The sequence below is a fragment of the Sander lucioperca genome, chromosome 4 (assembly GCF_008315115.2).
Source record: "Sander lucioperca isolate FBNREF2018 chromosome 4, SLUC_FBN_1.2, whole genome shotgun sequence".
In the NCBI taxonomy this organism is placed as follows: domain Eukaryota; kingdom Metazoa; phylum Chordata; class Actinopteri; order Perciformes; family Percidae; genus Sander; species Sander lucioperca.
This window is the reverse complement of record NC_050176.1, coordinates 720,655-735,297: the sequence shown is the minus strand read 5'-3', so window position 1 is coordinate 735,297 and position 14,643 is coordinate 720,655. Positions and strand designations below refer to the sequence as shown.

At 43.4% G+C, this 14,643-nt stretch overlaps 1 protein-coding gene across 2 annotated transcripts in view; it reads right to left on the bottom strand.

Moving 5' to 3' along the window:
- Positions 1-1,636: 1,636 nt before the first annotated feature.
- LOC116045758 (glycine receptor subunit alpha-3-like) overlaps positions 1,637-14,643 on the bottom strand; it is an 83,458-nt gene continuing 70,451 nt past the window's right edge. Inside the window, exons 8-10 of one of the 2 annotated variants that reach the window (XM_031293606.2) lie at positions 14,070-14,219; positions 5,300-5,431; positions 1,637-4,045 (exon numbers count right to left, since the gene is read on the bottom strand). In XM_031293606.2, coding sequence (XP_031149466.1) covers positions 3,758-4,045; positions 5,300-5,431; positions 14,070-14,219 — 570 coding nt within the window. In that variant the 3' untranslated portion in view covers positions 1,637-3,757. The remainder of the gene's footprint in view (positions 4,046-5,299; positions 5,432-14,069; positions 14,220-14,643) is intronic. The other variant, XM_036000628.1, reaches the window with a different exon arrangement.

The window sequence follows — 14,643 nt, the reverse complement described above, 5'->3', positions numbered from 1 at the left end:
TCACAGGAGGTGTTGAAGCTGAATAACAGTTCAGGGTGTTTGTGTGTGTGTGTGTGTGTGTGTGTGTGTGTGTGTGTGTGTGAGAGAGAGAGTTTGTGTATGTGCGTGTGTGCGTGAGATAAGAAGTTTGAGGTGGGGCTGAAAGCGTATAGGGGACAAAAACACAACATTGGCAGCTGAGCTGTAAGACACAAGTGGGCGAAACAGAGTGTAATTCATGTGTGTGTGTGTGTGTGTGTGTGTGTGTGTGTGTGTGTGTGTGTGTGTGTGCGTGTGTGCGCGCTCTCTCTTGTGTATCCTGATATTCCACAATCCTTCAAGGAGACTTTCCACCTCCAGTCTGTTACAGTACAGCCTTGAGCAGTATTTATCATGGTAGATTCTTTAATGAAACTCCTCCATACGTGTTGTCTTCCCATATTGTATCTGGAACCTTTCAGTTGTTCACTGTCTATAAATGAAGTACAGTATTTATCCAATCCACTTTCTCTTTCTGATTTTTCTTGGTTTCTGTCACAGTGTTGGAAGTCTTGAAAGTCTCATGTTAGGGCAGATTTCTCACAGTAATAGTGTCAGGAAAAGAGAACTGGACATTTGATCAAAATATACACAAAGAAACATGGATATAGCATCTTCAGTAAAACCACTTTGTGGTGCTCTAAAGAGATACTGTGAGTTTTTGGCAGTTTCAAGTAAACACGGATTGCCTCACTAGTATCAGAAACCTGAAGATGGTAATGTTAATTGATCATATGGCAATGTATCTTAACAACTCGTGACTATTAAACAGATCACACTCATGCTCTCCAGAGATTGAACCCTTTCCAGTTTGGACAAGTGTAACTTCCAAGATATTTTACAAAGTTCCATGAAATATGCTGATCACATTTATACTCTGTGTGGAGAAAACCTTTTTCAATCGACCACCAATGTTTGTTTGGAGGACTGCTTCGGCTGACTAACCAAGAGTTGGACTGCTTTCAAAAATAAGGCAAGTTTGCAAGTCTATTTCATCGTAGACTCAATGATTATAGAGGTCATCTCCACCAATGACAGTACAAATGATGGTACCCCCCCTTCATGGGGGTTGTGCATGATAGTGCACAGTTCACACCTGTGTAATGATACACCAGCGTGTAAGTACTGCAAGTGTGTCAACCAACAAACACATCTGGTTCACTGAACATTCTCCTAATAACTGCCCTTAATGACTCAGAAATGTCCCTTCAATGAGAATATATTAGTCATCTTAAGAATTGAAAGTTACATTTAGAGTGGTATGTATGTCTGTCTGCCTGCCTGCCTGCCTGCCTGCCTGTCTGTCTGCCTGCCTGCCTGCCTGCCTGTTCATCCATTCATCCGTCCGTCTGTCTACCCAAACACTAGTCAAAGAATAGGAGCAGGGGGGACATGGGGGACGGGTTCCTGCTCTCCTCCGTTGGGCGGGATCTCCTGTATTAATTTAATGTTGTTCATGTTTTTAATGCTCCTCTGTTATTGGCCACAACATATGATGCTCCAACCATTCAACAACCAGAATACAAGATTGACATGGCGTTGGTCCAATGATCATTTCCAAATTTCATCAATTCTGAGTGTGAGGGAGCGGCAGTAAACTCTTTTTCTTTAGTTTTTTACAGTCTATGGCAGTAACGGTAGCATATTCAAATAAATTATAACGTGCAAATTGTGAACTAGCCTACTTTTAAACACCTTACTAAAATTACATTTTATTTAATCCTTTTCAACAAGGGCAACATCCATGCAGTTTCTATTGTTAGTGTGCAAATGCAATGTCCATTGATCTACAAGGACAGAATATGATCTTTGTCCTCTCATGTCTTAATACCTTCTTGCTCCTATTCTTTGACTAGTGTTTGTCTTTGATTATCTCATTAACCCACTAGCTGGCCCGGTGGAGTGTGGCCCGGGTGGGCTTGGTCCGACCCACGGCCTTTTGGTGCATTTCCTCCTCCTCTCTCTCCCCTTTCCTGTTTTCCATCTATCCTGACAATTAAAGGCCAAAAATAAATAAAAAAGGTTAGATTATCTGGATCAGCTGTGTGAGAATACCTGGCAGGCTCCTGGCTGCTGTTTTTCTGTTGCCAGTTATATGATTTTTGGGTTGGCACCTATTAGACTCTAAAGAGTTGAGCACGTCAGTTCTTTTGTCTGAGTAATATGCATCCCATAAACCAAGAGGCATGGTAAAGAGCTGCACACTCTTGGTCCTCAGGAAGATAACCACAATAAGAATCCCGTTGGCTCAAATATGAGGAAGTTTTATATTATTACTATTGCTTACGTGGCTGTGATTTACCAAATAGGTATTTACGTACACAGATATTTATACCTAAATCAAAGTGAGAAAAGCATGCATGTCACAAATGTACTAACAAATGTTACTTAACAAAGTTAGTGAGAGGAAAACTGAAAATTAAGCAAATCTGTGCATCTTGATGGTAATTGTCTTATAACCCTTGGTCCTGATCATCTTTTCTGAATATCTTATAAGCTAAATAATATTGTAGGTCCAAGTAAACATAAGCTTCCAAAGGTTTTATGTTGTGTGCATGTGCACACATGCTGCTATAGTCCCCTGTGATTGGTGGAGATGAATCTGGCCGGCCCAAAGCTCGCTGCTGTCTTTTACTTTTCTGTTTGGAGCCTTCTCAAAGTCTCTCTGGCCTTTAGCAGCTTCCGAAAAATATGAATGTGATGTGTGCTGTTCGGATAATAGATAACATTTTAACTATGGCTCCATTTAGATATCTAAAGCTCAAGAACACATATGTGTTTTTAGTCAATGATAGGGACACTTTGTATGAAATCTGAACTTGTGCTGAGCGTTTTAGCTTAAACTTCTCACCTTTGGATTTTTGCAGAGAAAGTGTTTGTCTGGGTTGAGGCGAGCAGGAGAAGTTTGCCTGTTTCCCTCCACTCAGATGTCAGTACCTGGTCATTGGCTTTCACACTGGCTTTGCGCTCTGACAGGATCACTAAGACTGATAGATTATTGTGTAGCTGCTTCGTCAGAGCATCCTGTCACACTTAGAGGCTAAGGGACCATCTAGAATCACTGTTCAACTAAATACTGTATGTCTCATCACACATGAGCACTTACAATGAAAGAGTTCCACATAGCTGCTATGATTCTCTTATCTAGTGTGTAAATGTGACCAGATATTTGTTTGGTTTAAATCTCTATTTTTAGTGTCACACTAAAACAACTATCTTTTATCACCTGTTGGGTTCTTCCATTCCTCAGCAGATTGATGATTCTAATATTAAAGTCATAGATTTGGATTCCGATGGGCCACATCACTCATTAGTGAGACATTGTCTTTAACTTGTCAGTTTATACTGGCTCTTTGACTATAGGATGTATCCATATGCTGGATAGGTTTCTGCATACTGTTCCAGACTTTTGAAATTCAGACACTGTCACATGGAGTAATTACCTCCACTCTGTTTTCAGACATGGTTCTCTACAGTCAGTCTCTTAGAAAAATAATCTCATCATTCTGTCAGTGCAGTTTGTACTCTTTGATTTACTCATCCTTGATTCTTTTCTACATTATTTGTGAGAACTAATATGAGCTTTACGCCTTCAGAATCAGGAGCGTTTTGAAAAGGTGAGGTCATCCTGAATGCTCATAAAGGTCAGGGTTAAGGAAAGGGAAAGTGGTTAATGAAGTGTCCTCGTATGAATAGAGGTAGAAGGATGTGTGTGTGTGCTCACATGCTCTCTCTTTCTCTATTGCTTGAGTACATCTTCGTATCGAAGGATCTTATAAAGAACCCAGTAGAAGATGTTGAAGAAGAGGAAGGCCAGAGGGAAGCCGGCCCTCGACACAGTGTCAATCTTTTTGGCTCTGTCGATGAATAATTTCCTCATCTCTTCAATGCTTTTCCCCCCTCCACCTGCTGCTGCTCCAGGTGCATTCTGGGTGTTTTGTACAGTAACAGCATTGTTGGCACTGGCCTTCGTGTCCTTGCTCTTGCTTGGAGTGGAGGTCAGTCTGCTCTCGTGTACTTCCCCTTCCTGTTGGAGAGACGAGGAAGAGGAGGATGGCTCACAGGTCAGGTAGAACTTATTATTCTCTTCACAGACTGTCACTGAACAAGGCTTACATTGATAAACTTCTTTGTTTATATATATTCACATATTTGCCTTAGAATGTATGCTCTGTATTTTGTTCACTTTAACAGCCTGACAATGAGTACTGTACAGAAGTGTTCTCAGTCTGGAGTGGAGCATCAGTAAAAGCTCTGCCAGTGACTCCCAACCTACAGGAAGTTTGAATAATCATCACACACACACACACACACACACACACACACACACACACACACACACACACACACACACACACACACACACTCTCTGTCTCTCTCTCTCTCTCTCTCTCTCTTTATCTTTCTCTGTGATGTTAGTTATCCTGCTGTGGTTGTTGGTGCAGATGTTAGTCATCCTGCTGTGGTTGTTGGTGCAGATGTTATTTACCCTGCTGTGGTTGTTGGTGCAGATGTTATTTACCCTGCTGTGGTTGTCGGTGCAGATGTTAGTTACCCTGCTATGGTTGTTGGTGCAGATGTTAGTTATCCTGCTGTGGTTGTTGGTGCAGATGTTAGTTACCCTGCTATGGTTGTTGGTGCAGATGTTAGTTACCCTTCTGCGGTTGTTGGTGCAAATGTTAGTTACCCTGCTGTGGTTGTTGGTGCAGATGCTAGTTACCCTGCTGTGGTTGTTGGTGCAGATGTTAGTTACCCTGCTATGGTTGTTGGTGCAGATGTTAGTTACCCTTCTGCGGTTGTTGGTGCAAATGTTAGTTACCCTGCTGCGGTTGTTGGTGCAAATGTTAGTTACCCTGCTGTGGTTGTTGGTGCAGATGTTAGTTACCCTGCTGTGGTTGTTGGTGCAGATGCTAGTTACCCTGCTGTGGTTGTTGGTGCAGATGCTAGTTACCCTGCTGTGGTTGTTGGTGCAGATGTTAGTTACAATGCTGTGGTTGTCGGTGCAGATGTTAGTTACCCTGCTATGGTTGTTGGTGCAGATGTTAGTTATCCTGCTGTGGTTGTTGGTGCAGATGTTAGTTACCCTGCTATGGTTGTTGGTGCAGATGTTAGTTACCCTTCTGCGGTTGTTGGTGCAAATGTTAGTTACCCTGCTGTGGTTGTTGGTGCAGATGTTAGTTACCCTTCAGCTGTTGTTGGTGCAGATGTTAGTTACCCTGCTGTGGTTGTTGGTGCAGATGTTAGTTACCCTGCTGTGGTTGTTGGTGCAGATGTTAGTTACCCTGCTGTGGTTGTTGGTGCAGATGTTGTTCAGAGATCCATTAGGAGGCTCTGCTGGTTTGAGGCTGTTGTCAACATTAACACGATGAAGAGAATCAGCAAGCTCCTGTGGATCGACTGCAGCTCCACTGCTCTACAGTCGACAGCATGCACACCAGCATCAACACACACAAACCAAAAGGACAAAAAACAAATAGCATCCAACAACAGGGCTGGGACAGCCAGTCATTCAGTCAACCAATGTGTAAAAATAATAATAAAACTGATTTATGACTTATGTGTTGCTCTGTTGCATCCCCATCTCTTCCATTTGACTTTTCGTCATAAAGGTTATCTTGAATAAGCATTATTTGGCTTGTTTACATCAGAATACTTCCCTTTTCTTGGGTGTATTGTGTTTTTGATTTTATCTCATTCTCTACGCATCCACATCCATCCTCTAATCAATTTAAACTGCAACTCTACTTCTCATTACTTTTTACTTTTGACCAGTGGGCAACAACACATCCTACACAATATACACAGATACAGATATCTGTATTTGTATCTGGAAATATACACTAACAATACAGATAACTTGTGGTTGACAGCTGGTAAATCCCACAGGATGATTCAGACCAGACTGAAGCTCTTTTGCATGAGCTCTTTACTCATTACTAGAGTTGTTTCAACCCATTTTTTTGATAATTTCCTCAACATTAATTCAGTCATATACTGACCTGTTTTTATAAATTGTAGTCAGATCAGTACAGGTCATACATCAATCAATAATTCCATTAGTATCTGTGAAGGTGATATTTTACCTGTAACTAGTTTCACAACTATTTAAACTGAGGGGATCCACAGTTTTTGGCTAGATAATTATACTGCACACTGAGAGAAAATATATATGTATTAGGGCTGTCAAAATTAATGCGATAATACCGAGTTAATGCAAATTCCTTTTAATACCACTACCGTATTTTTCGGACTATAAGTCGCTCCGGAGTATAAGTCGCATCAGTCAAAAAATGCGTCATGAAGAGGAAAAAAACATATATAAGTCGCACTGGACTATAAGTCGCATTTATTTAGAAATTGATTTCACAAAATCCAAGATCAAGAACAGACATTTAATCTGGAAAGGCAAGTTATTCAACTACACAGTAGCACACAGAACAAGGGGCTGAATACGGTAGGTGTCCGGTATGTTAACGTAACACATTAACAGTTATTCAACTATACAACAGAATACAGAACTACCAGGGAGTGGAGACGTAACTGCACCGTTGACGTGCATCTACATCTGTGGACTCGTTCCTCCAGCTCTGGCCATCTTGCTTTCAGCGCGCGACTAGCTTTCTTTGTTTCCTTCATTGCAGTAAGAGTCACCTTTTCGCCAGTCCCTCACAAGTTTCTCTCTCACTCCAAACTTTCTTTCTGCTGCTCGATTACCGTTTTCGGCTGCATATTTTACTACCTGCAGTCACCTGCAGTTTCTTTTCTTTCTCAGTTGTCTTTAGGAGCAGCATATAGTTGTCAGAAGCCTAGAGCGCCCTCTGGCGGCTTTAGACGGTAATGTTTTCAGCATGAAATAACATTTAAAAACGTGAAATTATAAATATTTTGGTATATAAGTCACAGGACCAGCCAAAGTATGAAAAAAAGTGCGAGTTATAGTCCGGAAAATACGGTAATTATTTTGACGCGCTATTGAGGCACGTGCCTTCTGTGTTTTGGGACTCGGGCTGCTCCGTAGTTTGGGAAATCAGGAAGTTATGCAGCAGTAACGCTGTGGATGGCTAGCAGAAAGTGTTCTTCCAGGTGAACACCAAACCTGCCCTCCGCCATCTGGCTCAACTTAAAACATGAAAATTATCCCTTTTAATTGAAGTTACCTAGCAGAGTTTCAGGAACAGGACCACGCCTCAATCAAGTCCCTTCCTACATTTCTATAAATACCAGTCGAACCCACTCCTCCTGTTCCGCTCTTGATTCTTCATTGCATTCTGCATCAGATCAAGAGCAAACAAACACCTCTACGTGTCATGGTTTCGGTGTTTTGCTTTGTATTTTGTTCTATTTCTGTTGCCTGTTTGTAGTTTTCTGTATGTTTCCTGTTTTTGTATATTTAGTCTGTATTTTTTATCTGTCTTGTAAATTTATCCGGTGTTGTGTATTGTGGTCTGTGTATATTTTGTTGTGTATTTTTATGTTCCCTGTTGTGCATTTCCTGTTTATGTTCTGTTTCCTGTTTTATTTTGATAGTCTGGTTTTCTTTCTTGTCCTGTCTAGTTTTACTTCCTGTGTTTTCCCGCCTTTTTTGATTACTATGTCTCTCCTAATGTGTTTCACCTGATTGTACCACCTGTTCCTTGTTTGCTCCCTACCTCATGTATTTAGCCTCTGTGTTTCCCTTTGTGTCTTGTCAGATTGTTTTGTGTTTGTCATTGATGGGGAGAAGTTGCTGGGAATGTTTCGGGGGTTACATAAAAAAACAAACATTTTGGCCAAACACCTCATGGAGGTTCATGTCGCCATGGAGGCGACTGCCAGGGAGTTTGGCCTTCCCTACTTCGAGCCTGTCAGTCCGCTAGAGCCTGAGCTGCCAAGCGTTCCCGAGCTGCCCAGCGTTCCCGAGCTGCCCAGCGTTCCCGAGCTACCTTTTCCAGTGTCCCAGATTCCTGGCTGGCTAGCAGCCTTCCTGAACCCCGGCTGGCGAGCGGCCTTCCTGAGCCCCGGCTGGCTAGCAGCCTTCCTGAGCCCCGGCTGGCTAGCAGCCTCCCAGAATCCCAGCTGGCTAGCAGCTTCCCAGAATCCCGGCTGGCCAGCAGCTTCCCTGAATCCTGGCTGGCCAGCAGTTTAACTGAATCCCGGCTGGCTAGCAGCTTCCCAGAATCCCGACTGGCTAGCAGCCCCCCAGATCCCCGGCTGGCTAGCAGCCTCCCAGATCCCCGGCTGGCTAGCAGCTCCCCTGAATCCTGGCTGGCTAGCAGCCTCCCAGCGGTCAGACCGACTCCTGCCCCTTGTGTCCTGTCGGCGGTCAGGCCGACTCCTGCCCATCGTGTCCTGTTGGCGGTCAGGCCGACTCCTGCCCCTCGTGCCCTGGTGGCGGCCAGACCCACTCCTGCCCATCGTGTCCTGTCGGCAGTCAGACCGACTCCTGCCCCTTGTGCCCAGTCGGCGGTCAGACCCACTCCTGCCCCTCGTGTCCTGTCGGCACCCCTCTCGACCTCTGTTCTTGTTGCTGGGTTTGCTGACTCCAGCCCAGCTGACCCGCCGCCTGACTCCAGTCCAGCTGACCCGTCGCCTGGTCCCAGTCCAGCTGACCCGTTGCCTGACTTCAGTCCAGCTGACCCGTTGCCTGACTCCAGTCCAGCTGACCCGTCGCCTGACTCCAGCCCAGCTGACCCGTTGCCAGGCCCCAGCCCAGCTTGTCCGTCCTCTGACTCCAGCCCAGCTGACCAGCCGCCTGGCCCCAGCCCAGCTGTCCCTTCGCTTGTGCAGCCTCCCAAGGGGCTCCGCCTTGGTCAACCTGCTCGGCCTCCGGATTTGATTGCTCTGTCTCTCCTAATGTGTTTCACCTGATTGTACCACCTGTTCCTTGTTTGCTCCCTACCTCATGTATTTAGCCTCTGTGTTTCTCTTTGTGTCTCGTCAGATTGTTTTGTGTCCAGGTCCTGTGTGTTTGTGTATGTTGCGTCCCTGCCCTGCCAGTTCATGACTCCTTGGGTTTTTTCTGTTTTTGAATCCTTTGTATCCTGCCTTTTTGTTAATTAAATCTTCGAGTCCAACCTTCTCCTGCCTGCCTGCCTCATCTCTGCGTTTGGGCCCACTATTCCCTGCCTCCACGTAACACTACGAATGCTTCAGTAAGGAGAGTTACTAAACATTTGGTAACAACACCACCTACTACTACTCACCTCATCTCCAGCAGGGGCACCATCTCACTGTCTCCCTTGGATGACGATCTTTTCGTACGGAACCAGGACGTACAAAATGAAGAAGTCCTTACTTTACAGTCATGGCAAGCAGCTTTAGCTACAGAAGATGAACATCTGCCATGCCCGAGACCCCGCTTTCCACCATCCAAAGTTTATCCAGGAAGCGAGTAGTCTATACCCTTCGCGTTCCACTTCCAGGATTGCTCCAGTGCTGCAGGAAATTGTATTGTCTGTTTCCTTCCACTGGAATTTTAAATTCGGTGGAATCATGAGGACTATTGTCGACTGCTCCTCAGATCTCTGCAGGTTAAATTGAGACAGCTAGCTAGACTAGATGCTGTCCCTCCCATTGCCATCTACCAACAACCGCAGCATTCAGCTCTAGCTGAGGCACCCAGCACCGGGATTCTGGCGCCCCCTGCAGCACACTACCAACAACTGCAGCATTTAGCTTTAGCTGGGGCACTCAGCACCGGGATGCTGGTGCCCCCCGCCCCGCTGCACACTACCAACAACTGCAGCATTTAGTTCTAGCTGGGGCACCTAGCACCAAGATGCCGGCCGGTCCCGCTGCCTACACCCAGTAACAGCAGCAGTTTGCTTCTGCCTGGGCCCCTTGGATCAGGGGCCCTTCTTCTTCCTTCTCAACCCTTTCAACTTGCCAACTAGCAACTTCCCCCTGACCATTGCTAACCCTCCCTTTCGTCCTCCCAAGGCACTAATTCCTAGTCCTTCTCCAGTCCCAGCCAATGTACGCAGATTATCAATTACAATTACAATCAACTAATTAATAGACCTTGCCTGTCTCATATTACCTTCCCTTCATCAACCACCCGCCAACAGATACCTTCAAGATCAAGGTTTCCCCCATTCGAAAGGGGGAACATCCAACCGCTCAAAAGAGCTTACTCCCACATAGTTTGCATATGCCTTTTCTCTCTTCAGAGATGCACTCTGCTTACAATTCCCCAGCCGCCAGAAAGAAATGGATGACTGCATGATAATCATTCTCAATTTGGCCCTCTGTTTTGGAGGTAACGGTTTTTACCAATACCATATCCACTTCAGCTCCGAAGCTGCAGCCCGCCTCCAGCAATTCAAACGGCCATGGTGGCATTAAGGCAAGGCAAGGCAACTTTATTTGTATATCACATTTCAGCAACAGGGCAATTCAAAGTGCTTTAAATAAAACATTAAAGAGCAGTTGACAACAATTAAAAATATAAAAACAGATAAAATATGAGATTTTAGGAGCACTAGCATGGGACAATGTATAAGCTGTTGCTCTGTATACGTAATCCACCCGCAATCCTTACCGTTCCCAGAACGGCCGTTCTCACTGGACTTACTTTTTAATTCTCATTATATGAAAGTTCCAATTTTCAACAATGTAATTTCAGTAACAATTAAAAATATAAAAACAGATAAAATACGAGAATAAAAGTTACAGTGCAGTATAAGAAATGAACAATTATTTAAAGAAAGGCAGCATCAAAAAGAAAGGTCTTCAGCCTTGATTTAAAAGAGCTGAGAGTTGCGGCGGACCTGCAGTTTTCTGGGAGTTAATTGCAGATATGTGGTGAATAGAAACTGAATGCTGCTTCTCCATGTTTAGTTCTGACTCTGGGGACAGAAAGCAGACGTGTCCCAGACGACCTGAGAGGTCTGGGTGGTTCATAGTGTAATTCAATTCAATTAAATTTTATTTATAGTATCAAATCATAACAAGAGTTATCTCAAGACACTTTACAGATAGAGTAGGTCTAGACCACACTCTATAATTTACAAAGACCCAACAATTCCCGTAATTCCCCCAAGAGCAAGCATTTAGCGCGGCAGTGGCGAGGGAAAACTTCCTTTTAGGGAGAAACCTCGGGTGGCGAGGGAAAACTTCCTTTTAGGGAGAAACCTCAGACAGACCCAGGCTCTCGGTATGCGGTGTCTGACGGTGCCGGTTGGGGGTGTGATGAACAGTGGCAATAATATGCACAATAAAGATAATGGAACTATGACTAGAAATAGTAGTTGTAGTGGTTCATGGAGCAGCCGGGCACTGCAGGGCGTTACAGGGTGTAGCAGGGCGCCGAGCAGGACCACGGTGACAGCTGCAACCATGATTTAGGTTCCACCCTAATCCAAGGAAAACTGCTGGGCGAAAAAAGTAGTAGCAGATCAGAAATGTATTTTGGCCCCAAACTGTTTAGTGCTTTATAAACCAGCAGGAGTATTTTGAAATCAATTCTTTGAGGCACAGGAAGCCAGGGTAAAGACTTCAGAACTGGAGTGATGTGATCCACTTTCTTGGTCTTAGTGAGGACTCGAGCAGCAGCGTTCTGAATCAGCCGCAGCTGTCTGGTTGATTTTTTAGGGAGACCTGTAAAGACACTGTTACAGTAGTCGAGTCTAGTAAAGATAATAGCATGGACAAGTTTTTCCAAATCCTGCTGAGACATAACCCTTGAAATATTCTTGAGGTGATAATAGGCTGACTTTGTAATTGTTTTAATGTGGCTGTTAAAATTCAGGTCTGAGTCCATGACTACACCAAGATTTCTGGCTTTGTCTGTTGCTCTTAACATTGTCGATTGAAGCTGAGAGCTCACTTTTAGTCGTTACTCTTTTGCTCCAAAAACAACCACCTCAGTTTTTTCTTCATTTAATTTTAGAAAGTTCTGGCAAATCCAGTCGTTAATTTGTTCAATGCACCTACTCAGTTGTTGTATTGGACTATAGTCCCCTTCCGATAAGGTTATGTAAATTTGTGTGTTGTGAGCCAGTGGAAATAAAATATCTTGGTCATTTTATAACGATGACAGAGACAAATACAGACTGTATGCTCAGGCCAACATATTGCTTCACAAGTTTAGTATGTGTTCTGCAACTGTAAAATGTAACTTATTTAGAGCTTTCTGTATTCTGATGTATACAGCTCATCTCTGGTGGAGCTACAGGAAAAGTAGTCTGCGCAGACTCACTGTGGCACACATATAATGATGCAATGAGGCTGCTGCTTCGAGTCGCCAGACGTCATAGTGCCAGCCAGTTGTTTGTAAATGCTGGTGTTTCTACATGAGAGGCACTATTGAGGCAATTAATGTATACATTTATGTGTCGTTTGGATGAGTCAGAAAATAGCATCATAGAGGCTCTAACAAGTCCTAGGAAGAACTATGTTCGATTCTCATCTAAACTCAGGAAACACTGGCATGACAGCTTGCACACAAATCCTTAAAATGACAGATGTATTGTATTTTGTATGTACTGTATGTATATTTATATATTTTTATATATTTCTTTTATATATATTTTGATATGGACCTACTTGTGAGTCTGAAATAAAGATTCATATATTTATTCCGGTCACTCCTTCAGAATCGGAGCCGCTACTTCGGCCTCCTGTAACGGCATCCCAGAACACTTAAATCATTGAACGTATATTGTTGATGGTGTGGTCCTTGCTAGTGAGTACATAAGTAAGTACATTTAGAACAGATAAAAAGTGTGACATTACTTAGCAATAAGGGTGTCACGATTTCGATTTTAAATCGTTGGTTATATTAGAGAGAGCAACAACTTAGCGGACTGCCGAGTCGCTCTCTCTGCTTGCTCAGCTGCTAAGACCGCTGTGCTGGCTCGATGGTGTTTTAAGCCCCCAACCAAGCCTTCAAGGCAGCGCTGGAACCGTCGTCTTAAGGGCACCTAACCAAGCCCCCAGGAAGAGCGCCATGTCTTAAAGCCACAATGGGCTTAGTGGATAACGGTGGTACTGCACCCCATGGGCCAGAAAGACTTTTCACATAGACTTTGCATGGCGAAAGAAACTTCTATATTTCAGCGGATCATTTTTTCATTTTCTCGTTTACATCAACTTACTAGCCAGAACACTTAAAGGGTCCTTGTTTAAAACGTCACGTTTTTAACATTGTTAACATTCGCTAGTAGCTGAATCCAGAGTTATTAAACTAGGCAACGCTGCCTGGAAGACGATATTGGGGGCTTACAACACCAAACACCGCTGGGCGTCTGCCCTCAGTCGGCAAACTTTTTTTTTCTTTTTACTTTATTGACAAATTGTCAAGTTTCCAATTGACTGAAGATACAAGTTATTGTTACATTATGTTGTTAAGAAATGTTTTAAATTTGACAAGGTAGCGTGGTACATTGCGAACAAAGGTCAGATATTATATTGCATAAAAGTCTAGTCTAAAAATGGCATAGCAACCTGTGCTTTAAAAAAAACAAAGAATTAATCGAGAATTAAATCGAACTGTGACCTTAGAATCGAAAATGTAATCAAATCGAGAATTTGGAGAATCGTGACACCCCTACTTAGCTATATCTTGAGTTAATGGTGTGATTAATCACAATTAAAATGTTTAATCGATTGACAGCCCTAATATATATATATATATATTTCAATTTAATTCTACAAGCTTAAAACTTGTTTTAACTAAGTTCTCCCTCTGAGCCAGACTACGACAAACTAACTTTTTGTTGTTGACTGAATGGGGAGCCGCAGATGTCTGAATCACTGACACTGACTCCTGTCACAGAAACAATACAACCAAACAATTATAAAAGCCAATTATAAAAGCACGGAGATGAAGTTACAGCCATGCTGTGTCATGCACTAACACAATGAGTGACACACACATCAAAAGTCACATGCACTGACACTTTCTATCTACTGTTGCACATCAGGAATCTTAAGTGGAGCAGCATGCCGCCACAAGGTGGCAGCCTCAAACCAGAGGTGGGAGAACAGCAGAATCAGTCAAGTCCAAAGGTGTGTGTGTACATGTGAACACTGTGTGCACATACAGATAGTGTTGTAAGATGTGTGTGTACCTTGCTCTTGGTCTTGTGTTGCCTTCTGAATCGCAGCAGCTCTTTATGTTGCCTCGACACAAAGTTGACAGCGGCGTACTCCAGCAGTGCTGAGAAGACGAAGAGAAGACACACTGCCATCCAGATGTCTATGGCCTTCACATAAGAGACCTGTGAACACACAGACACACACACGTCACCTACCAGAGGCCTGTGTATAGATGGAATTTTGTTTCAAGGTACATGATTGTTTTACATGTTTTTGACTACTAGTGAACTTAGGATTTAGTCACGTTAGAGATGGCCATTAGTTCGCTTAATCAGTCAGTCAGTCCAATTTTGACTTTTTTTTTAATGTGTGAAATAGGGCTGGGTGATATGGAGAAAATCAAATATCACGATATTTTTGACCAAATACCTTGATATCGATACCGCAACGATATTGTAGTGTTGACTATGGTGCTTTCACAAAATATTTACACAATGAGATTTTTGATAAATAATCATCAGTAATGTGGATATAATGACTAAGTGGGTAAAGGCAAATAATAGAAAAGTTACAACAGTCTGGTACACACACACACACACACACACA